At 35.5% G+C, this 24,487-nt stretch overlaps 1 protein-coding gene across 4 annotated transcripts in view; it reads right to left on the bottom strand.

The window, feature by feature from the left end:
- Window positions 1-24,487, bottom strand: part of ASAP1 (ArfGAP with SH3 domain, ankyrin repeat and PH domain 1) — a 522,736-nt gene that overhangs the window by 23,895 nt on the left and 474,354 nt on the right. For all 4 annotated transcript variants that reach the window (XM_056823080.1, XM_056823081.1, XM_001381404.5 and 1 more), the window contains 5 exons: window positions 22,530-22,645; window positions 22,278-22,345; window positions 20,428-20,535; window positions 18,154-18,382; window positions 4,523-4,693 (listed from right to left, as the gene is read on the bottom strand). In XM_056823080.1, the coding sequence (XP_056679058.1) occupies window positions 4,523-4,693; window positions 18,154-18,382; window positions 20,428-20,535; window positions 22,278-22,345; window positions 22,530-22,645 (692 nt within the window). The remainder of the gene's footprint in view (window positions 1-4,522; window positions 4,694-18,153; window positions 18,383-20,427; window positions 20,536-22,277; window positions 22,346-22,529; window positions 22,646-24,487) is intronic.

Here is a 24,487-nt window from a genome sequence, read left to right as displayed (position 1 = left end):
TTATCCCCATTTTATTGAGGAAACCAAAGCAAACAGCATTTCATTAAATGCACAAACACAAAGGGTGATATATATTTATCCACCTATGCATTTATGAACTTTATATTTATGCTTTCTCTATTTTTCTACTTGTCTTCCCCATTAGAAGGTAAGCTCTTTGGAAATAGAGAGTATTTCATTTCTTCATTTGTATCCTCAGCACAATACTTGTTGAGTGAATGATGAATGTATACCCTTAGAGGTAGGAAGATGTGGATTATTAAGATTCCTAATCAACTTTACCATTAGACCTAGGGAGTGCGGGATCATAATTCTTTTTCATCCTCAAACAGAAAATGGGAAAACAGGGATAAAGGATGTGGCAAATGCAACAGACAACTTCTTCAGTCTTCTCCACATTTATTTAAATGTTCCAGGTCAACAATAGTTTGTTTTCTAGCTCTAAGGAGGACAATAAGTATTTTGTTAGGATAAGACTATGGCATTGTTTTATGTGTTACTGCAAGTATTTGGGGACACAGGAAAATACTTTCACATCTTTTCAATAATGTGATGTTAAATAATAAATGCTATTAAAACAAATGATGTGCCATTTTTCTGTATAAAGTGAATGCCATTCCCCTAAGGGTGGTGGCTGACATACAGATAGGCTATTATAAACAGGGGAAAAGCAATCCATATTTATATATTGACTTCAAGTCTTTTAGGCACTTTCTACCCAATAACCTTAGTGGGGCCCAGAATACAATGATGACCACCTTCTTTTTTTAGATAAGAAAATTAAGACTTTATGAAGTTAAAAGATTTGATGAATGATATCATGCAGGCAGCAAGTAGCAGGGATTAAGAAAGAACTCAGTTTCTTTGTCTCCAAATTGGGTCAAGGTGAATAAGCATTTATTAAGAGGCTACTAAGTGCTAGGCATGGTTTGAAGCCCTGGGGATAAAAGGCAAGTCTAATGGAGGAAATAGCATGCAATCAACTATGTACAACAAAATAGAAGATAAATTGGAGACAGTCTCAGAGGGAAGAAGGAATGGGAAAGACTTCTTGTAGAAAGTGGGACATGAAGGAAGTCAGTCATCGTCCTGGCCCAAAATTCTTTATAACCTTGTTATACTCCCATCTGGATCTTTTTTTTTTACCCCCACCATCAATTGTCCAGCATCTGGTGGGGGCTGGAAGAGGAGGCTTAGAGCTAGGATCTAGGTATTGTAAACCTCAAATTTCCTTAGACTTATCCAACATTTATAAGTCTAAGGAAATTTGAGGTTTACAGTATCTTGGTGGTACACTGGACAGAGCACACTGGTCTTCACTTTCTTCATCTATAAAAAGGGAATAATAATGGCACCTGGTTCCCAAGGCTACTGTGGGGCTCAAATATAGCAACATTTGTAAAATCCTTTGCAAAGCTTAAAGTACTATCCAAACCTATTATTGTTGCCGAAGCTGCTCCTGCTGTTGTTGTTATTATATTACATGTTATGATAGAATAATATAGGCAAAATATGACAATACATTATAGAATAGATTATAATGATATCCAGCATATGTTATTATATAAACAGACTAGATGTATATCATTATTGCACCAAAACCAAGAGATTATATTCTTTAATCCAGCTGTGAAGATGAAGGATATTTCTATAAGCCTCAAGATATTAATGCAAGGTCTCTGGATAGGAGGAGATAAGCAAAATCTGTATGACTTGTAAGATGGTTGATAAAGTCCTCTACAATCATAAAATTCTAGAATTCTGGCACATAATGCATTCACCTCCATGATTTCACAACTTAAAAATTTCAGTTGCTTCTAGAACAATTCCTATTAACTTGTCCTTTTGGGCTTCATTTATTTCCAAAAGAAATGGCCATATGGCTATCTTTTAAAACACTAAAACATTATGCAAGAGGATTGCCAAATCTTATTTCTGTATACTTAATCAAGCGATCTTTGATAATCAAAAATCTTGAACACTGGTAGAATAAAGTTAATGAACATGGAAATTCCCTTCCCAAGGGGAAAATTTCCATCAACCAATGATTGCTAAACTGGTTTTGTAGGAGTCTAGAAGAAAAAAAAATACATGTGATGCTACCCTATTCAGATTTGCCAGTGACATCGCTATGACCTCCTGGTTGTACTTCCTGGAACTACCTGTAGAGTTGGCATACAAATTCTCAAGGAAACCTAATCTGGCTCATTAAAAAGGAGGAAGTGGATATTATTTAATTTTATTTTAGCCAACTTCCTGATTTTTCTCAGAACAAGAGTTTGGAAGACTCCTAGTTAAAGGTCATGAAAGGGAAATAGAGGGATTTTTCTTTGGAATGGAAATAGATGGAGACAAAAGGACCTGAGTTTTTGTCTTGATTCTAACACTATTAGCTGTGTGACTCTGGGCAAGACACCCCCTCCCCTGTGCCTCAAGTTCATGTTTATATTTCACATGTAATTGCCACAAACTTCTAGTCTTCACCTATAAACTAACTGAGGAGTGAGGCATTAAATAATATCTTTGTATTATTTTTTAAATCATGACTTATGGCCTCCTCTTGAACTTGATTTAAAAACAAAAAAAATGAGAATTTAAAAAAAATTCAGGCTTAAATTAATTTGGGGGCCAAAGAATCAAAGATAGGGATATTGAAGTTCAGATTGGTCAAGAACTGCTGAACTGATACTGGAAGATCTGATACTAGAATTCCTATCTCCTTATTTTGTAGTTCATTATTCTTTCCTATCACACAACACTGTTGCTAGATCCAACTCTTTCTTATAATAATGAATATATTGCATTTCAAAAGAGGGAGCAAAATGAACTATTGTTGCAAAAAACATTATTTAAGTCATTTATATATATATATATATATATATATATATTTTTTTTTTTTTTTTAAAGGCCCAGGGGCATACTTGGCACTTCTTTGTCAATAGAATTGAACTGAATTTTCCCTAAAACAGCAAGGAATTCAGAAAAGCCAACTATTTTAGGAATGTGCTTTTAGGTGTTATCTACAATAGGGAAAATGGTTAGGGATCCTTAGCTAAATTCTGTTAGGTAATAATAATAATTCATTTTCCTCAGTACAAAGCATACGACATAAAGAAAAGTCAAATATTGTAAATTTGTAGAATCTCAATCTGTGGTATAGCTAGGTTGGGGAGGAGGTCCTCAATTTGGAGGGGAAAGTGTGTTTCCCCCCCACTAACCCATGACTTCTTTTTTTCTTATGTATTTTATGTTTTAAAAAAAACATTCTGAAAAGATATCTAAGGGATTCACCAGACTAATAAAAAGGTCCATGACATAAAAAAAGTTAAGAATCTCTGCCTTAAAGTCTTTTCCAGATCTATCTATCTTTACATTCATCCATCCATCCAAGTATGCATCTATATATCTATCTATGCACCTGTCTGTCTGTCTATTCCTCCCTCCATCTATCCATCAATCCAGCTATTATTCTACCCTGTAACTGGAATCCTTCCCATTTTGAAGGTGTGTATGTGTTTGAGGTTGTACATATATGTATATCTGCTACTGTCTGCTCTGCTTATGGCTATGTGTATCTATCTATGAATGGCAAGACTGGCCCTGTCAACATGCAGAAAAACATTCCAAGTCATTCATATATGCTTGAGAGAGGTTTTTATTCATCTCTTCTTTGTGCTTATAATATTCCATTCCATTTGTAGATATATCCTATGTCTTGACTGGATTTTAAATCTTTGTAGCCCCTCACAATGCTAAGTACATTGTTTCAATATTCAGATGATTAATAAATGTGTGCTGTGAATTGAATTAAGTGGGAATTTCGAAAAAAGGTTTACCACGAGAGAAATATGGTCCTAGCTCTATAACAGAGGGTGTGGGGCTCATGCTTAATGTGGAAGTAAGTTTTGTGTGCATAATGGCTATAATATTTCTTGCCTTCTCAATGGGTGGGGGATGGGGTGCAGGGAGAGAATTTGGAACTGAGAATAAAAATAAAGATAGGGTGTTGTTTATCTAAACAAGTCAAATAGCCTTCCTATTCTTAATTTTTAAATTTGTAAATTGGACTTAATAGGCATTGAATAAATTTCCTCAAAAGATGATGGTGAAGAAAGCACTCTGTAAACCATGAAATGTCATATCCAGGGGGCATACCAGAGCCAGCTTATACCAGTTTTCAAGAGCCAAATATTAAATTTTCAGTATAAGCATAGTTATCGCTGAAATCAGCAAAAGCTACAAAATCAGGGCTTAGAGTTATTGCTTTGTTCCTTTTTTAGACATGAGAAAGTGATAAAGAAAGGGTCAATAATGCAGATTAAAATTAAGTAAGGCTTGTGGATTTTCAGAGAACTGGTTGTTAAAATATTTATCAGCACACAACTGGTTATACCCATCAGAACTATTATTACCTGTTTAAAAAATATTAATTGACCGTGGTACATTGCCCCACCATAAACTAAACACTACAGTCCCATATTAGGTTGTTTAAAAAACAACAAAAAGAAAGAACAGAACTTACCCCAAGGAATTGCACCTTTATTCTGGGGACCATGAGGTAATGGACTTGGAGGATCAGAGAGGGTTCTTTTGTGTCCTGGTGGGGGGGGAGGGGGTCTCTTCTTAGAAAGGGTAGAGCTGCCACTGGGGGGTTGAGTGCCTAGAGGAAGTGTGGAGGGTGGGCCACTTGGACCTGGAAAGAAAAGGAAAAAAAAAAGGAAGAGGTGAGGAAATAATTCAATCCAGATCTCCCTGACATAGAATCAGCTACTTGAAAATAAGCTGAGGACTCATAAGTCAGAACTTTAAACAAAACAGTAAAGGACAGAAAGCAAAAGATCTGGTCAGCACAAAATATATGAGAATTTATATCATTCCAACAAACAACAGTTATGGACTTGCTGTTGCTGCCTTTAAAAAAAATTCTAGCAAAAAGTAATTTACAAAGCAATTAAAAAAAGAAACAAAACATCAAATAATCAACAAAGAATGTTAATGGGTTTAAATCACCATTTGGTTGCAACAGAATAACACATTTCAAATCGATGATTCACTAGAAGCATCATGAGCACTACACACAGAGGAGCTATGGGTGCACAGTGCTGCTGGCAAAAATCAATAGAGGGAAAAGAGCTGAGGGTAGGATAAACCTTCCAAAAAGACCATACATAAGACTCAGGATTTTCTTTCTCTTACAATTTCTTTTTTTTTTGCATGTGTGTAGGTGTTAGCAAATTTCTCCTGAATTCTTAAAAATGACCTTTCTAAATAATGGAGTTAATTATTTACAAGTGATCCCGCAAGCTATGCTATACCACCCCCTCCCACCAAAAAGGTTAATTCTGCAGTGGAAGAGTACAGCTTTTTTTTTTTTTTGTCACTGGCATAATATATACCGGGTTGTTTCAGAAATCACAGACTTTTTATTGTACTGGAAGCTGGGAGAGATTACATGCAGTAAGTGAGACACTGTGTCGTATTGCTTTTTTTTTTTTAAGGCCATCATTCTATGAAGGTCAAGATGTAGTATTAGGATGACATAAAATAATGAGGAAGAACTCCTTGTGGCATTGATTTGGGTCTCAACTTTTCCAGCCCAAAGTAGGGCTGAGTTTAATTTTTCAATGACCTCTCAGAGTTGATTAGCATTGGCAGAGTGGTCTGTTGTTGTTGAAAACATGAGGAGTGCCTGTCCAGCTTTGCTTTTGGACATTCATTTCTGATAGTAACATGACAAGCATCACCAAAAATGGGAAAAAAAAAAGAAAGAACACCACCAGCACAGCACCACATCATTATCACACCACAATGTATACCTGATCCAGAAAGGCTCCAAAAAAGTTTTCTACATTCTGTACATTAAAAGAAAAGGCTTAATTACTGGAGGCTTCTTTTCAAGGTCAAGATTATTTTTAATGTTACTTATTAACAAGTATTTATAGAGGTTTGGAATATGGGAGATTTTGGATTGAAAAATCCTGCTGCTGACACATACTAACTATGAGACTATGACTGTGTCACTTAACCCTTCAATGAGCTAGATGGCTAGAGGCACCTCTTGGTAATTTGCCAATCTGTAATGATTGTAGGAGTTTCCTTACCTTAATGAAAGTTCAGCTCTATATATTCTTAAAAAAAAAAGCCCATCTAGCTCCTTTGGCACATTTTCAGTGACAAGTAGCTTATTTCCTTTTGGGTCATCTTCAAATATTAAGAAGCTTTTCCTTACATAGAGTCAAAAATTTTCTCCCCTTGTAACTTCTACCCATTGATCCTCTGGGACCAAGCTGAATAACTCCTTTAAACATAAATGACTTCAATAATGATGACACTACCATATTCCTTTTGTCTATTTTTCACCTAGTTTATTATCTCCCTTGGACCAATCTAAAGATCAATGGTATCTTTGGGAAACTTTCTTCAGTCTTCTAACTATCCTAGTTGCTCTTTTTTTGGACAAAACATCATAAATTTCGGAGTTGGAAGAGACTTTAGTGTCCATCTAGTCCAAACCTTCACTGAAAAATAATCTCAATTACATGGTACTCAACAAGTTCAGTCTTTGTTGAGGACCTCCAATGAGAGAGAATCCTATTGTTTCCCAAAGCTTGCTTAATGGGAGCTAGTACATGGCACAGTAGATAGGGGGCTGGACCTGTAGTGAGGAAGACTCATCTTCCTGAGTTCAAACCTGGCTTCAGACACTTAAGAGCTCTGTGACCCTGGGCAAGTCACTTAACCCTGCTTGCTTCAGGTTCCTTATCTGTAAAACGATCTAAAGAAGGAAACGGCAAATTATTTCAATAATTTTGCCAGGAAAAGCCCCAATGAGGTCACAAAGAGTCAGACACAACTAAATAACTGTTAGATGGATTTTCCCCATTACAGTGAGCCTAACTTTGTATTTTTCCAGCCTGTACTAATGACTTATCTGCTTCTAGATCCAAATTGAACAAGTTAAACCTCTTTTACACATAATGACCTCTCAGATACTTGGAGACAGTTGTCTTCCAGAAATATTCCAGATATGGTCTGACAAGCAGAACATGTAGAGATTCTTTCTGTCTCTACAGCAAATTTCCATTAATTTAGCCTAATGTGGCACTAATTTTTCTGGCTACCATATTATACTGCTCTGTTGATTCATACTGAATTTCTCTTTTATTAATTCCCTACATTCTTCTCCTGTACTGCCATGATCTCTTTTCTAGTCATATCTCCTTCATTCGATATGTATACCATTAATTTTTAAAAAGAAATCTGTTTGTACAGAGGTGATTCTGGGTTCCTGAAGGATTTGTTTGGGGCAACTTGTTAGAGTTTTCCTAATCTGAAAAGACTATGTTTAGTTAGTCTAGAGGAAATGGCTAAAACTAGCCTCAATAAAAACAGAAAATCTCATTGTTAGAAGGTTGGACACAAGGAAATGTATTTTTTGGCTATGGAAAACCACAGGATGAAAAAATATTTCTATAAATCTAATAAAATTTCATTTATTTATTTATTTGCTATTTGTGATTCCTTTTTGCTTCTGCAGTGCTAATAGATGAATGGCAGAAAAGGGACCAGAGGAGGTAAGAATCATTTTAGAATGCCTAACAAACATCAATGGGATTTTTAGTACCCAGTGTGCAGTTTTATTCCAATGGCCAACAAATGGCCACCATAACTGACCCTGTAACTATATGTGATATATAGTTATATGAAATATATATGTTTCTAATATGTAATTGGTTGTGGGAGTTTCCACACTTGGAGTTCCCTTCCTTAATGAAATCTCAGCCCTTACACACTTCCCTTACCCTAGAGGCAACTAAGATAAATTATATATATTATACCAATCAGTAAAAAATAAAATATTATTAAATTATATAAATATTATAATTCTAACATATAATAGTACATATATAATAACTATAATGACAGTATAACTAATCAATGTGATGAGATGAACAGCCTGAGTATTAGTATTGGTTTTGAGATTTTAAAGGAATCAGAGGAAATCAATCAATCCACAAACATTTAATAGGGGTTTATTATATGCCATGCATGCACTATGCTAAGAAGACCAAAAAAAAAAAGTGAAAACAGCCCTTTTTCTTAAGGATATCTGGTATATAAATAGATTTTTATAGATATCTAAAAGAGCAGAAATAAGGTCACCTTACAGAGAATAGCACTAGTATCTGGGTAGAGGGGTGAAGGGGACCAGGGAAGACTTGCTGCAAAAGGGAAACTTGGGTTGAGTCTTCAAGGAAGGAGAGATTCTAACAGGTAGAGATGAGGATGGAAAAGATTTCAAAACATGGGGTGAGTCAGTATGGCTGGATGTTAGCTTGAGAAATGGAGGGTGGATTGGAAAGATAGATAGGAATCAGGTCATGAAGAACTTTAAACAGCAAAGAGAAGTTTATATTTAACTCTAGAAGTAACAGAGACACACTGGGATTTAGTCTGGTTGAGTGATGATTTGATCTGACATGGGCTTTTGGAAACTCAGTTTGGTGGCTGTGTGGACAATAAATTAAAGTGAGGAGGGAACAGAAGAAGAGAGACCAATTAGGAGGCAATTAAAATAGTCCAGTTGAGAAATGATGGTGTGGTGGATGAAGGCGGTGGTTGTGTCAACAGAGAGAAATGGGTCTATATGAAAGGCATGGGGAAAGAAACAGCAGGACTTGGTGACTACCTGGATATATGGAGAGAGGGAGAGTGGGGAGTGGAGGATGACACTCTCCTTCAAATTTCTTAAAACCTTTTTTCTGGACTTCTCCTTTCACTTATCCCTCCCTTGTACATTTGCATCTCCTACTACAACAGTGTAAGCTCCTTGAGAACAAGGTCTCCATTCTCTGTGACAATCACGGTACTTTGCCCAGAGAAGGCATTTAATTAACGTTTCTTTAGTCGAATTGAAGGTGCCTAAAATGTTAGGAGGATGTGTTCTGGAGAATTTATGAAAATACCAACGAAGAGAATTCTGTAGAATGAGATGGCATGGAGGGATGGCTAGCCACATTGGGCACATGTGAGAACACAGATCCTTCTCCCTAGTTTAACATCAAAGGAACAGTCAAAGGTCCCTTTGGGTATCCTCTTGGTATTTTACCTTAGTTGTAGTCCACCTTGCCTAATCCCTAAATCCTGACTTTCCCAGATAGGACCCAAAGTTAATATTGAGGCAATCAAAAATCTGTCTCTGTAATTTCCACTCATTGCTCTCATTTCTGCCAGGAAGGTGGGGGAAAGTTAGGAGATGGGGAAGCATATAAAAAGCACTTAATAAATATTTGTTTAATTGAATTAAAGCAGAACAAAGTCTACTTCATCTTTCATAGAAGTGGTTCCTTAAACGTTGGAAAAGCTATCATGTTCCCCATAATCTTTCCTGTTTTGTACTACAACCCCCATTTTTTTTCTGAGTGGGTATTAATACTGCATGTTTATTATCATATTCACTGTCCCAAGACTCAGTTTGTTAACATTCCTCCCTAAAATGCAGAATCCAGGTCAGATAGATCATTCCTTCTGGTTGTGGTATAGCCAGGAAAAATGGCAGGGAGATTGTCATGTCCCTCCTTATGGGCCCTTCTTGAAACAGCCTAACACCATATTAGTTTTCTGTGGTCTCCTTGTCTCTTACCAATACGGACGAGACTTGGAGACCTTTAAAGGCTGAAGGATCAGTCACTACAGTTTTTGGAATACCTGGAAATCCATAAGAGGAAGCAAAGAAAATGGAACAACTGTTAGGGTCTAATTCTCTACCTCATCCTGGAATCCTCAAAGCAAATAATTTATTGTAAGAATGCTTGTCCCTATGACAACTAGGGAATTTCCAACAATGAATTGGCTAGATGGCACAGTGAGTGTGTTGGATTTAGAGACAAGACCTAAGTTCAAACCTTATGTCAGGCAATTACTAGCTCTCACTTAGCCTCTCAGCCTCAGTTTCCTCATCTGTAAATTGGGATAATAATTACTTTTACTGGATTCTTGTGAGAATCAAACATGAAAGTACATGTAAACTCTTCAACTTAAAGGCACTAAGTAAAGGCTAACTAGCTATGATGATGAATCTGGAAAATAGTTTTCCAGTATTTTATGTTAGTAGCTATTGTTAAAGATACAATCTTTTGTCAATAAATATATTTCCAAATAGTATGTTACAGTGTTCCCTCTCAGAGAAATCTGAACACAGGTTATTAAGTGCTTTTTATATAACAACCTGAACTAAAACTTATCATTTCAATAGTGAACAAAATAACATCTAGCCAAGTATAATCTTCTAAAACTTTTTAGACCTTAAAAGTGAATGCTATTTTACTTATTTATTTACGTGTGTGTATGTGTGCAAGTGTGCATTTTTACCTTTCAGACTCTAGAAGGAATGGACCAAAAAACAAAACAAAAATGAAACCCCAATAAATCCTCCTGAATGGCAGTTCAGTCACTTCTAAATGATGGCTAGCATTGCTTAGGGTGTTATTCACTTGAAGGGAAAAGAAATATTTTCTGGGGAAAAACTTGAGTACTTCCCGAGATAAGGAATAAGTACTTTAGAGAGCAAAGAAAAGAGGAAAAATGAATTAACTCTGAAGCATATCTCTGAGGGGGGAAAAATTGAAGATCATGAAAGTGGCTGACCCTATAAAACACAGATGGGATGACCTAGATATACAATTACCTGCAACATAATTGCATTAAGTGCTTCAGGCTGTAAAAAAAGCAAGAAAACCTTTTACTGACTTATAATCAATTATTTTTAAATAATTAAAAAATTGGCTATTCTTCCAAAATAATTTAAAATAATGCTACCTTAAATAATTTGAAATTTAGCTAAAATTAGGTGGGTCATTCAACTACAGTGCAAAATTAGTGCAGGGCATATCTTTTAAGTTTGAGCACTTTAGCCACCACATTATGCAAAGCTGCTGCGGTCATCTAAAAAATCATGGTTCACAATGTAAGGTGTTACATGTTTGTTTTTGTTTTTACCACAGAATGAGAGAAACGGTAGAACCAGTGTTTCAGTTAATGGCAGAACAGGTACTGTAATGTAAAGCAACACAAATATGTTAACAGTGACTATTATCAGGAAAAAGCAGTTTATTTTTCCAGTCTTTGAAAAAAAGGGAGCATTGACTAGAGTAAAAGAAGCATGCCTGGGATTGACTCCTTTTGGTCTTTAATGGGCAAGCATTTAGTTTTGATAACTTGGGAAACTCAGTGGCCTTCCAAGTAGAAATTTTAGGACATGTATCATTTTATCAATGAAATTTAAAAGGAAAGTAAGGCCTGGGAGGTTACCTTCATCATTAATAATTTCACCTAAAGCTGGAAGCAAAACTTCTTGTTCATAAATGTGATTATTTTATATGCTGAAGTGTGAATCATGATTTGGAGAAGCAAAAGTTGACATATAGCCATATTATAATTTGAAAGGTTTGTTATTTCACAGGAGAGAATATTTCCAGGGATCACCACCTCATAATATCTTGGAAGGCAGCTTTCATGGAGATCACTGGCCAACATATCACTTGAGGATGAGATTCTCCAAACTTAGGCTGATCTCCACATGACAGATAAATGGTGAAGGAATCAAAAAGGGTTGTCTAAAAGAACTGGGTCTGGAGTTAGGAAGATCTGAGTTCAAACCCAGCCTCAAAAATTTATTCTTACTTGATAGTATTTGACTTAAAATACTCAACTATCAACAACTAGTTATATATAACTCTGGGCAAGACATTTAACATCTGTCTATTTTCCACATCTGCAAAATGGGAATAATAGTAATGAGTAAATAAGTGTAAAGCACTCAGGACAGTGTTAGACACATAGTAAGTGACATACAAACATTAGTTATTTTGAATACAATTATTATTATCAATTCCTATTTTATTTTCATATTTGAAAAATATATTTCATATTTGTGTATGGAAGATCATACACAAAATTATATATTTTGTTCCTAGAAAAGGAAATCATATTTTAAAATAAGTAACTATTACGTTCAAGACAGTTTAAAAGGCTTGATATTAATTCTCCTTTATGAAATTCAAAGTTATAGACATGAAAAGGTCATAGATCTTGCACAAATTTTCTATCACAATAGTGAAACAAAGTGTCTCTAGGGGCAACATTTTCTGGAATCTGACAAATTTTCTTTTAAGTCTTATAAGGTGGCAAATAATGCTTTATGCTGCTTTTGGAGCATAGTTGGTGCTATAGAGGCTACAGTCAGGAAGATCAAATCCTGCCTCAGACAATTATAAACTCTGAGACCATGGGGCAAGCCATGTAACCCATGCATCTCCATCTCTTCTTCCATATTACCTATATCATCTATCTTCTTCATAGGATTATAGTGAGAATAAGATGAGATAATGTATGACCTCTACAAATGCCAGTTATTGTTTGAAATGGCCCAGAGGTTTATTAATGCAACCTGGCTGCTATCTAGCAATTGCAATAAATGGCAATTTGTTAGCTTTGGAAAGTGACAAAATATTTAATATGGCTAAGGAGGCATGGAGGCACTGGGGAGAGCTGAGTTAGTGAATCTAGATCACGCTTTACCAATAACTTGAAGAACTTCTGCTTGGGTTTGACACTGAAAGCTCCAAAGAAAGATCTGGTACTTTTTACCTCATTCCCCAAAAGGGTATAAATTGTAAGGAAATTTCAATATCATGAAATTCCTTTAGAAGGTTGGTACTAGGAATCAGGATAATCAAGCACCAATCAAACTAATCACATTCTTCCCAGGATTAAAATTTTATAAAGTTATTAGAGGAAAATATTTGACCTGTATCTTTTTAAAAACTACGCAACAATATATTGTGTTATGTAGGACTCCCACTGTATCTTTATATTTCAAGACAAACAGGCAAAACTTTCTAAATTCAGGGGCTTATTTTTATTTATTATATACATTATTATTTAATGTAATATTATATACATTGTTATTTAATGGTAATAACCAAATGACTGGGAAATAAAACTTTTAAAAATTGAATTTTAAGTAGGCTAGAGTGCTAGTTAAAGGAAAGCTGGCATATTTTTTGTAAAGAGAAGAATATTTGAATGCAATATTCATCTCTTGATATTAAATCTGAATTTCTCTCTATTGAGTTTACAAGAAAAGTAAACTCCTTGAGGGCAGGGTTTGTTTCCTTTTTTTTTTTGTCTTTGTATTCTCAGTGCCTAGCACAATGACCTACATGCAGTAGGTGCTTAATATATGCTTGTTGAATTTAATTATTAATGGAAGAGAAAGATTTATATTTAGAATTTCCCTCCCAAAAAAGATAAGCAAAAAGAATCTGATCCTTGTGAAACAAGGGAAAAATAAAGACAGCTAAAATTTTCTTTTAAATTCATTGTTACTAGGAAAATTTTGTTATATATCCTTTTTTCTTTACGTGATGATGTCCTGACTGAAAAATGAAAATGATAGAATATTAAAGTCAGAATGGACTTCAGAGATCATCTATTTTAATCCTTGCCTGAAGCACAAATCTTAACTAGTGGACATTTATCCTCTACTTGGAGATTATCAGTAATGAACTTCCCGCTTCATAAGGTGGTCCATTCCATTGTTGGAAAACTTTATTTTTCATATTTATTATATTTAAAAATTTATTATGAAATTTTCCTCATACTGAGTCCAAAAGGCCATCTCTAAGCTTATACCTGTTGGTACCAGGGTCTAGTACTCTTTGGATCCGGTTTAATTTCCATTCTTATTTGGCAATCTTTCCGCTATTTGGAACATGTACCTCTTACATTTTCTCTTGACATCACTAGTTGATTCAACCAGTCTTCTTTATAAAATGTTTTCAATTTCTTTTCCATCCTCATTTTTTCCCCCTCTGGTCTACTTATGGTTTTTAATATCCTTCCTAAAACATGGCACCTGAACCTAAATGAAATGCTCCAGTTTTGGTCTGACCCTATATTTTATGCTTCAGGCAACTTGGGGATATGGTTTCTAGCAATTACTCAGAAAACCCTGAATGTCAGCTTCCATGAGGAATGGAGTGAAGACTTCCTTCCTTTTCCTTTGCCACACCCTATCTACCTCAGGTGACTCAGAAACAGTATCCCTCAAATCTGCTGAAATTACTTAGGGGAACCCTAAAGATAATTTCATTTGCTAACGAAGAGGGCTCAGGTAATTGATTCACTGGTGATTTCAATAGGATTAAGAGAGACTGATTTTTTAAAAACTGGCAAAAGATCTCAGTTAAATGAAGGGAAATAGTCTGGAGGAAGTTTCTACTACTGAACCATTCAAATTGGCTGCCTTCCCACTCAGACAACCCCTTCCCTACCAGGAAACTGTAAAGTCATCAATATGTGACTAATATAGCCAATAGAAAAATATTTCCAAAGCAAGACATCTGAATCACATAATTGCTCTTCTTTCATGACAGCTTGGTCCACCCTCATATTTTGAGAAATTCTTCTCTTTCCTTCCAAGTCTTTTCCTAACCACTGTCATTGATAGAGTTTGAAAGCTAAGGAAATCACATGGAAAAGGGATTATGTAACTACTAGAAGGTAGAGGGGCAGGGCATTCTGGGATAAAATGGGTTCTCTGTTAAAATTTTAGGGAAAGATTTTCAGTGTGTACAACTTAAAAAAATATAAAACAGAAAAATCCTTACTATATCTATTGTGGCTTCATGATTGATTTGGTCTCATTTAAACTTGATTTTCCCAAGGCTACTAGCACAGAACTACACAAAGCTGACCTGTTGGGGAGGTACTTGTTATATCCCCTGACTTATTCACATTTCTCTTTAGCAATCACATAGCAGTTATAGTCTGTTCGGATTAATTTGCACTCCTAGTTTGTGTTTCACTTTTATTTTCTTCTTTAGTTGTGACTTTGAGTGCCAGGGTATTGGTTTTCTTCAACTTCCTGAGAACTTCAATGAGAGCTCCTTAAATGCAGAGATAGTATCTCCTACTTCGGTTTTTAAGTCCCATTGTATCTAATGGTGGTCTGCAGAGGAGTAGGTCATCTGGATAGCTAGTTGTCAATAATTTGAACTTCTTTGAATTAGTAAAAATTAAAGAATATTTCACATAAAATGGAATGATATTCCTTTTCAAAATTTTACAGTGCTTTGAACCAAATGACAAATAGAAAATCCTAGGGAATTAATGATGATATAAGAATTCATTGTACTTAATATATAATTTTTATGTAAATGGTTTAACTAAAATGCCAGAAAAATCTGTTTTAAATAAGCTAAATATCATTCTTGATATCTACCCTATTTATTAATAATAAGCTTAGCAAGCTCTTTCCATGTTAGAGCAAAGGGAAATTTATGCCCAGTCTTTATTGTCTAATAAAATATTTATAAATTTTTTCTGTATTGCTAATTATTTAGCAGGGTGCAATCATTAGAGAATCCAGTTTTTCAATTTTTTAAATTACTTTTTTAAACTAGAAAATACCTATGACCACTTGAGGCTGCATGCATTTATATTTTTATTAACCTTCTGCATTCTACTAAAATACTGAGAGTAGTAATTTGAACATTCCACTGTAATGTTAATTCTCATCTGAAGAGAAAGGCTACTTTGATAAGACCTTCAACACATTTTGTATGCTATCAGAGAACAATTCCCTTAGTTACTGAGCATTTTGTCCTTTAAAAAAAAAGAATGAAAATAAATGAACAGAAAAAAAATACCCCATCTTCTAGTATTTATAGTCTTAATAAAGCATTGTGAAATTCAGAGAAAAAGACACTAGGAGCAAAGGGAAGGAAGACTTGTGTAAGACTCCATATAAACATGAAATATCTGAGGTTCTGAATCCTGAATTTCCTTATATTTCTTGAGCATTGACAGAAGCTTTGGTAAAGAACAATTAGATTTTGATGTCAATTTAAATTGAACTTTCTTGAATTCTGATGAGGTAGCTAATGCTTCTGAGAAAAAAGAAATGCAAACTGGATCCTTTCATAGGAGTTCTCTTTTCTTTGAATCTCTTTATTTATCTTTAGTATTGGGAGGGAGGGGGAAGACTTTTTTCCCTGTTTTTCATATTTCTTCCTCACTTCATACAACAACCCTCTATGAAACCATAGCTGACAGCAGTGGAAATGAATGTTGTCACAAATAGAGGTTAATAACTTCCCAGTGAAGGATAAGCATTAGAAACAAGAGAGAGTCAAGAAGGTCCTCTTTTCATGCAAATAGGGTTTCTAAAAAAAGAATAAAGTTTTTTTTTGAAAAAGTAGAAATCAGATGCTTTTAAGCAAATGTGGTCTAAAAGCTGAGTTACAGGCATTTTAAAATCTCTCTTCTCAATGAGCAGGTTATAGGATTATCCCTTAAGTTTCAAGTAACTCTTGAAATGACTTGAGAAGTTTCTCTATGCTATGATGCTTGGGCACCTAGATGTCTGCCACTAAAGAGCTAAGAAGTATATCTTTGTGAATAATGCTTATTTGATCAAGGCTCTTTTTGGAGGGGCAGTGAGGATGGGAAGACTTCATTTAAGACACTGCTCAGCTTTAAAAAATAATAATACTCTTTCCCTCAGGCAACCAAGTAAACTGGCGTCCTAGTCAATGAAGATTTGATTTAGCAGATTATTAAATAATCTTGCCCTTTTCTTCCCCTTGCTATTTGGAAAATAATTAGCTAGGTGAGAACATGTCTCTGTTGCATTAAGTGGTACATTTAAAAAAAATACTAGGTACCTAAATATAGTTATCTAAGTCAAAAACATGTCATGTGAAGTTTAATTTTTATAGGACTGGAAGAGAAAGAATAGATCCTTTATTCTTCATATTTTCCTAGAACACTGTTCTTATACTCCTATTAAAGTGTAAATTTCTTAGGGGCAGGGGCTGGTTGATTGTTCATTTTTCTATCCTTAGTGTCTAACATAAAGTATACAATTAATGTAAATTTATTGGGAGATTAGAGATAAAAAGGTATATGTGTGTGTGTGTGTGTGTGTGTGTGTGTGTGTGTGAGTGTGAGGTAGCTGGTGGCACAATGAATAGAGTGTGAGGTCTGGAGCCTAAAAGACCTGAGTTCAAATATGGGTTCAGACTTTAGTAGCTATGTGATCCTGGGCAAGCACGGTAATCCTGTTTGACAGTTTCCTTGACTGTAAAGTAGAGATAAAAATAGTACCTACCTTCCCAGGGCTACTGTGACAAATGAGTAAATTCTAATTGTAATTGTACATACAGGCACTATACAAATGGTTATTCCTTTCCTCATTCCTTAAGTCTTAATTTAACTTGATATTCCTTATTTCATAATGTGATAAGCCATCTGGGTCTTATCTGAGAACTTAACATCCCACCTTCCTCTTATATCACTGTTTCTATGGGGAAATTTAGACTTTAGATAACATTAATTTGAATAATACTCATATTGCCAGGAACATAACCCCAGTATTATTCAAATCAGTGTTCTGTTATGCAGCAAGAAGTCATTTCAATTTGTTGTAAGATTTAAAATAAACACAGAGGATGATTCTGCTGTTAGACACATTTGCAGAGTGCTTACCAGAAGCAACAAAGAGCTATAAAACAAAAAACCTCTTTCTTTTTTCAGTTGACTCCTCAGAGCTGTGCTACTGGGCAACAGTTCTAATTTTCCTGAACCTCAATTATCCTTCATTTACAAAGACAAGTAGAATTCACCTGCCCTGAGGCTAAAGAGGTATAGCAAGCATTTATTACTTCTCTGCCAGAGACCGCAGGAAAACATTTCTATAAAATAAAACGCTTGGCCTCTACTTAAGCATGTTAATTCTTTCAGAGCAGAAGTGAACTAATTTGCTCTTGGTGGAAAGTAATTTACAATACCCTGAAAAGTTTACTATGATAAAATTGTGTGTGTGTCTGCCTGCACGCATGTATGCCTATGTATTCTGGCCTAAGACAATGTTTTCTTTATCCTGTTTGGTATCAGTCATTGACTATCATCATCATCATCATCATCATCATCATCATCATCATCATCATCATCATCATCATCATCATCATCATCTGTCTTGTCATTGGTGGAAAATGGTATTACTGACATCATATTCAACTCTGAGCCATTCCACCTATCCAGTCTGTTTTTAGGGTCTGGTTTTAAAGGGCTTTCCAAATCCTTTACCTTTCCCAGCATTTCTTGGAGGCAGCGGGGGAGCATCGGCTGTCGGAGAGGTGGGAGAATCCATGCTCGCAGATGCAAAGATCTGGTTGGTAAAGGCTCCGTAGGACAGTCTCTGTTTGTCTCTTGGAGTGCTGAATCCTGGCAGTGCTAGCTTGTCCTGGGGGGAAATACTGGAGGAGTGACAGAAGCTCTGAGGTCTCGGAGAACGTTCTTTCTTGATTGGGCTAGGCTAAGGGGCAAAATCATGATAAATAAAATGAAAAATTGCTACACTGTGATGCTGACTCATATGTGCAGGAGTTGGGGTCCTAGTCAGGAACCTCAATTCTTGGAATTCAGAAATATGCATTTTATGAAGTCAGTCATAAGTTTATCAATAAAGTCAATTGTAGGAAAAGGTATTATATCATACCAAAGAATAGCCCAAACTCTCCATTTCATATGCATCTGTGTCAGATGAATGATGCACCTGCTGACAGTTGCAACTGCCTGAAGTCATATAGTTTATTTAAAAGGCTGTTCATTAAACTTTATGAGTGTCCTTCCTAATCTACTCTTTAATTTCTTTTCTATTCAGTCTGCCTTCTCTTCTAACCTGAATCTATAGGCACAGCTACAGGAGCTATGAGAGAAGGAGGCCATTTAAAGCAGCTTCTAGGGCAATCGTTTCACTAATGAACTCTTCTTCTTCTTCTATCATGGCACAGAGGTGGTGATCCTGGCTCTGCCAACCATCTTGGCATATCCAATCAAACAGGAAAGGCTTCAAAAGCAAGGGCCAGTGAGGGACTATCTGTCTATTGTCTGTAGATTTACCTAGTTAGGGTCAGAAAGGTTCATTGTCAGAAGACTGGTCATTGGAGAGTAAATTATTTTGGCTACATCACCAGCAACAATGAGAGGAACTCCCATTTATAGAGTACTTTAATGCTGGTTGGTAAAGCAGTTTATATGGAGAAATTGGAAGGATATTATCTCTTTTGATCCTTGAAACAACCTTGTGATATAGGTTCTATTATTATTCATTTTACAGCTAAGAAAATAGAGGCAAATAAAGTGGTTAAGTGACTTGCCCAGCAACGTGCATTATGCTTCAGTGTAAGGAACATGACACCACAGATCCTTTAAGTCAAGGATCCTGGACCTTTTATGGCACTGGCCCCTTTGGTAGTCTGGTGAAGTCCTTGGACCCATTTTTAGAATAATATTTTTAAAAGCATAAAATAAAATACACATAAATCAATGATATTTAAACATAACATAAACCATATATGAATAAAAAGGAAACCCAACTATATTTAAGCATAAAATAAAATACATGTGAATAAAAAGGAAACTAATAATATTTAAATATTTATTTTTGGAAATCTACATTAAATACTACATTAAGTATTAAGATTGTTTTAGGGATGTCATGGCTAAAAAATTCATCACTTTGTTCTTAGACAACAGACACCACCAAATACCAGGGCTGTATTGCAAAGCTTGCAGTTTGGTAGAAACCACCAGAAACTGTAGTGTCAGCCTAGTCATAAAGAACCTACGGAACTTTCTATTCCACAATGATGCACTACAATTGGTAGCTGCTTATAATTGTGACAAATAAGAGCTGTCAGCATCCTTGGAGGTTGTCTAATCCAATACTATTATTTTACAAATAGGCAAAATGAGGCCCAGTGATTTGTCTAAGCTTGAACAGTGAGGATTGGAATTTAGGTCTATTGGCTTGAAAGAGCAAATATTTGAAATAGTCCTATAAGGCAGGGATATAAGAAATGGTTAACTCAAACAAGAGTCTGTTCTGTTACTTGTCCCCTAATCTTATTGCCAAGGCTCCAGTAATGATCCCTTCAAGGGATACCCTCTACTCAATTTATCTTCTGTCTAATTAAAACCTATAGAATAATTTTCCTTTAATTCCTATGGGGAGTCTTTGCTCATGCAGGTGGGGCTTCCTGTTTGATAACTTAATAAACTTTCTGGTTCTTGTTTTGGTTTGTTCAGGAGCTGATAATTTTATCCATAGTCAACTGCTCCTCCCAGGAGAACAGGTTACCTCTCTCTCTCTCTCTCTCTCTCTGTCATTCAAGAATCAAAAAAAGCCATATTTCTAATTGTAGGAATATTATGTGAAAGAACCAAGAATGAGCGGAACTCAATAATTTAATTTAGTAAACACTTACAAAACAACTCTATATGCAGAGCACAGATATTTTCTATATTATGGGGAAAGTTAGGTATTTCCAGAAATGTACATTAATTACTTATACTTACCTTGTCATCCAGATCATCATCACTTTCATCAATCTCTTCCTGTCGAAGATTCCACTCATACTCAACATGGACATGTGGATTTAACTTCCCAGCCTTAGCCTGAGAAAGCTGAGAATAACAAGGGTTAACAGTTCTAATTAAAACATTATAACAAACTAATTTTATATAAACACTGTCCCAAATGAAAACAAAGTCCTAGAAGGCTTTGCCCTTTTATGTCTTGACCTCCCCCTTATTGGGCCTCACTTTGCAAATGGAAGGCTGCCTCAGTTACCTACTACATGTAAGCTTGGCTCCAGCCATTCATTTCTCTCCAGGTCCATCTCGCTACCTGCTATGCTGCCTTGTGGGTGTGTGTTCTCTGGCCCACCCCACCATTTCTAGTTCTCAAATAAGTTCTGATCAATCTTCCTTTGTGGTTCCATTCACTAGCCACAAAATATCTCTCTCTGGCTATCACCCCTCCCTTCCTTCTTCCCTTCTTCCTCACTCCTCTTGCTCCTAAGGCCTAAATTAAATATTGCAAAATTAGTATAGTGATAACTTGGCTAATTTTGTGATATTTAATTCATTTTTGCAATTGTTTTTTGTAATTTAATTGCAATTTAATTTTTGCAATATATAATTATATATATATATATATATAAAATTATTTGTCTGGCTAAAAAAGTTAACATTCCACAAGATAGGACTTGGTAAGAACTGTGAGAACTACCAGGAATAGCTTACTTCTACTTTAACTACTCTTATTTTCATAAATAGTTTTATTTATATTACAAACATATAAAAATGAACCTCAAAATATCAAACTTATGGTTAACAAAAAGATGTTGAATTAGTCCTTGCAAGTGATGAAGCTGTCATCTATAACCTCTCTTCAGGGTCCCATCTTGTACCACTCTTATATCTTGATCATTTCCTTACAGAAGCTTTTGAATTGATCATTATACCTTGAATTTCTCTCTATTCTAATCAAAGCTGCCAAAAGTAATTTTCCTAAGGAGCAGGTCTAATCCTGTGTCCTTTTCCCTGCTTAATAAACTTTAGTAGTTCCCTCTTACACCCAGGATCAAATGTTAAGTCTTTATTCTGGCATTTTTACAACTTGGGCCCCTCCCTACCTTTCCAGTCCTCTTATATTTCATTCCTCTCCACATATTCTATAATCCAGCCTTCTGGGTCCACTTCCAGTTCTTCACATGATATTAAATCTCCTGACTTTGTGTTGTTTGTTTCTCATGTCTTCAATCCTCTCCCCATCTTTTCCTCTAGGTTCCCTAGCTTCCATCAAGCCTCAGCTCAAATCCTACCTTCTGTTGGGCAATCTGTTGAAGTGCCTTCCATTTATGACCTTCTCTCTGCCTCTCCTAAGCACATACCCCCTTGTATGTTGCCTTCCCCATTAGATTGTAAGTCCTTTGAAAGCAAAGACTATTCTTTTTCATCTTTGGATTCCTAGGGTTTAGAAGAAGTGCCCAGCATAGAATAAGTCCCTTAAGAAATTCTTGTTTGACTGATCACGATCACTGTGGGTTCTCAAGGAAGACTAATGAGGGGGCCTATAAATGAGCAGTGGTGGACCTCAATGTCCCGCTTCTTTGCTCAAGCTCATGCAGCCCTATTGCAAACTTACTATACAAAACAGTAAGTTCAAAGTTCACATCTGTGGGGCATCTGGATGGCAAATTGACCATTTCTTAAAAGAAGGGCTAGTGTTTGGTTGGGTTTCTCTGGTCAATTGTCAAGGAAGAATTTGCTCTGGTTATGCAGAATTCCACTTTCTACAAATGTTACATGGAGATGAATGATGATTAATGAAGGTCTACTGTTTTCTATTTATTCTTTCTTACCAAGTCTTCACATTGGGTGGCTTTTAGTCTCTTTGCTGTATCCAGGGCTGTTTCTCCACCTTGGTTGACTGGAAAAGGCAAAAACTAAATTTAAAATTGCTGCTTTGCCAAAAGTTTGAAGAGACACTGAAGTATAAAGAGCTACAAGGAGATTTAATTTTTAGTAAATTAAATTTTCTTGTCATCCTACTAGTAAGGAACAAATATTCATTTATTCAATTTTTTTTTGTCAATGTAAATATGTGCTTTTACCTATATCCACTGTTGGCTTGCTCCTCAGGAGAAGTTTCAAACATTCAGGTTTGTTATACATACTGCAATAGTGTAGAACTGTATTTCCCAGTGCAGTCTGTTTATCTAGGTTTCCACTAAAAAAAGAAAGAGATAGAAATAAAGATGGCAGAAGCCCAATTTGTCATAAAAAATGAAGTAAAAGTCAATTTATTTCCTTCCTTCCTTCCTTCCTTCCTTCCTTCCTTCCTTCCTTCCTTCCTTTTGTAAATCTATGTTTTCAGGCATTGAAGCAGCTAGGTGGCATGGTAGATTGAGTATGGAGTTCAAATTTAACCTTAGTCATATTTGCTGTGTGACTGGTCTAGTAACTTAATCTAGCTGCCTCAGTTTCCTCACCTGTAAAAGGAGGTTCATAATAGCACCTACCTTCTGGGGTTGTGGTGAAGATCAAATTAGATATTTATAAAGTTTTTGCAAATCTGAAATACTATATAAATGCTAGCTATTATCATCGGTTGTTAGGAAACAGTTAGAGGAATGCCCATTTATTTTATTATATTATATATATATATATAACAAATACCAGATAAAAAATAGGCAAGGGAGAAAGAAACTTTTCAAGATATTGGAAAAAACTCAATTTTCAGAATGGTCTAGCAGCAATCAGAATGAACAGGCAGTAGCTGTTATCCTCTTTCCTGATTAAACAGCTTCGGGTTTCCACCAAATCCGCTTATTAGCTGTGTGACCTTGGGAAAGTCAGTAGGACTGGAAAGGAGTAGCACTAGATGGCCAATTGATGTGTCTTCCAGTTCCTAGAACCATGATCCTATACTCGATTAAAGTATGAAACAAAGGTCATTAAACAAATGACCTTTTAAAGTAAAGGAAATAGAAAGATCTTTCTTGTTTTCTGGAATCCAAAGAGGGACAGGTACTTTGTAAGAAGCTATTTAAAAATATCGAACTCCTGACATGCTTTCTAAGAGGTGCTCATGTGCTACATAAACAAAGGTTTGATTATTAGTCAGAAGCTCAAGGAATGAAGTGAGAATGAATTTGTATTTTCTATTTTATAAATAAAGGGATTCTAGATGTTTCTGTCCAAGTTGGATTAAGCAAAATCGGTCTTTGTTGTTCAAATCAGTATGAAACTGGGGCTTCAATACGTCCTAGCTTAACTTTATGCTACTGGATAGTTATTGAAGAAGAGGAAATGGAGAACATCTTTTTCCAACTGTTGCTGCCATGAAATTGCCTTGCACATGGAAAGCAGTTAACATGAGCTAACAGTCTGTCTGTCTGTCAACTCTCTCTGATTAGTTGAGCTCTGGACTTTATATAATTTTTATTCATTGGTGTGATTGGAGAGGGCACAATTTTAATTTTATTATTTGTCACTCTTATTATTCTTTTAAGCTGTTATTTTTTCCTATACTTTTGTCCTTCCTGCACTAATCTCCCAGTAGTTTCCTCCACTGCCAAGGATGCCAAAGGAACATAATAAGAGCTCATTTAGCCCAATGGCTTCATTTTTTACATCACAGCATGTGACCCTGCAAAGTGAAAAGCCCAAGGTCACAAAGCAAGGTTCTTGAGCAATGAGCATTTGAACACTTCTACAAACTCAGTCCAACATACCTTCTATTACTGTACATTTCCTTCCCTTAAATTTCCTTTGACTTATGAAAATGTACTATAATTTCATTCTCATATTTTATAAAACCTTAAACATCTGCAAAGGTATTTTTCCTTTAAAGCCCTTTTATCCCTATTTTTGAGAACTGTTTAGGTCAAAAGCATTAAGGTTTTGACTCTACACTCTAAAGTCATCCCGAACAATATCCTTTCACCTCTGCCATTTTTATTTATTAGCTCAGAAAAAGTTCTTCTAAGTTCACTCGCATTATGGTGGCAAAGTGTATGGAGCATTTTCATGGCTAACAATATTCTTTGTGAATGACAAATCTGAATAC

The sequence above is a fragment of the Monodelphis domestica genome, chromosome 3, assembly GCF_027887165.1.
Source record: "Monodelphis domestica isolate mMonDom1 chromosome 3, mMonDom1.pri, whole genome shotgun sequence".
Taxonomy (NCBI): domain Eukaryota; kingdom Metazoa; phylum Chordata; class Mammalia; order Didelphimorphia; family Didelphidae; genus Monodelphis; species Monodelphis domestica.
This window is presented reverse-complemented; position numbering and strand designations above follow the sequence as displayed.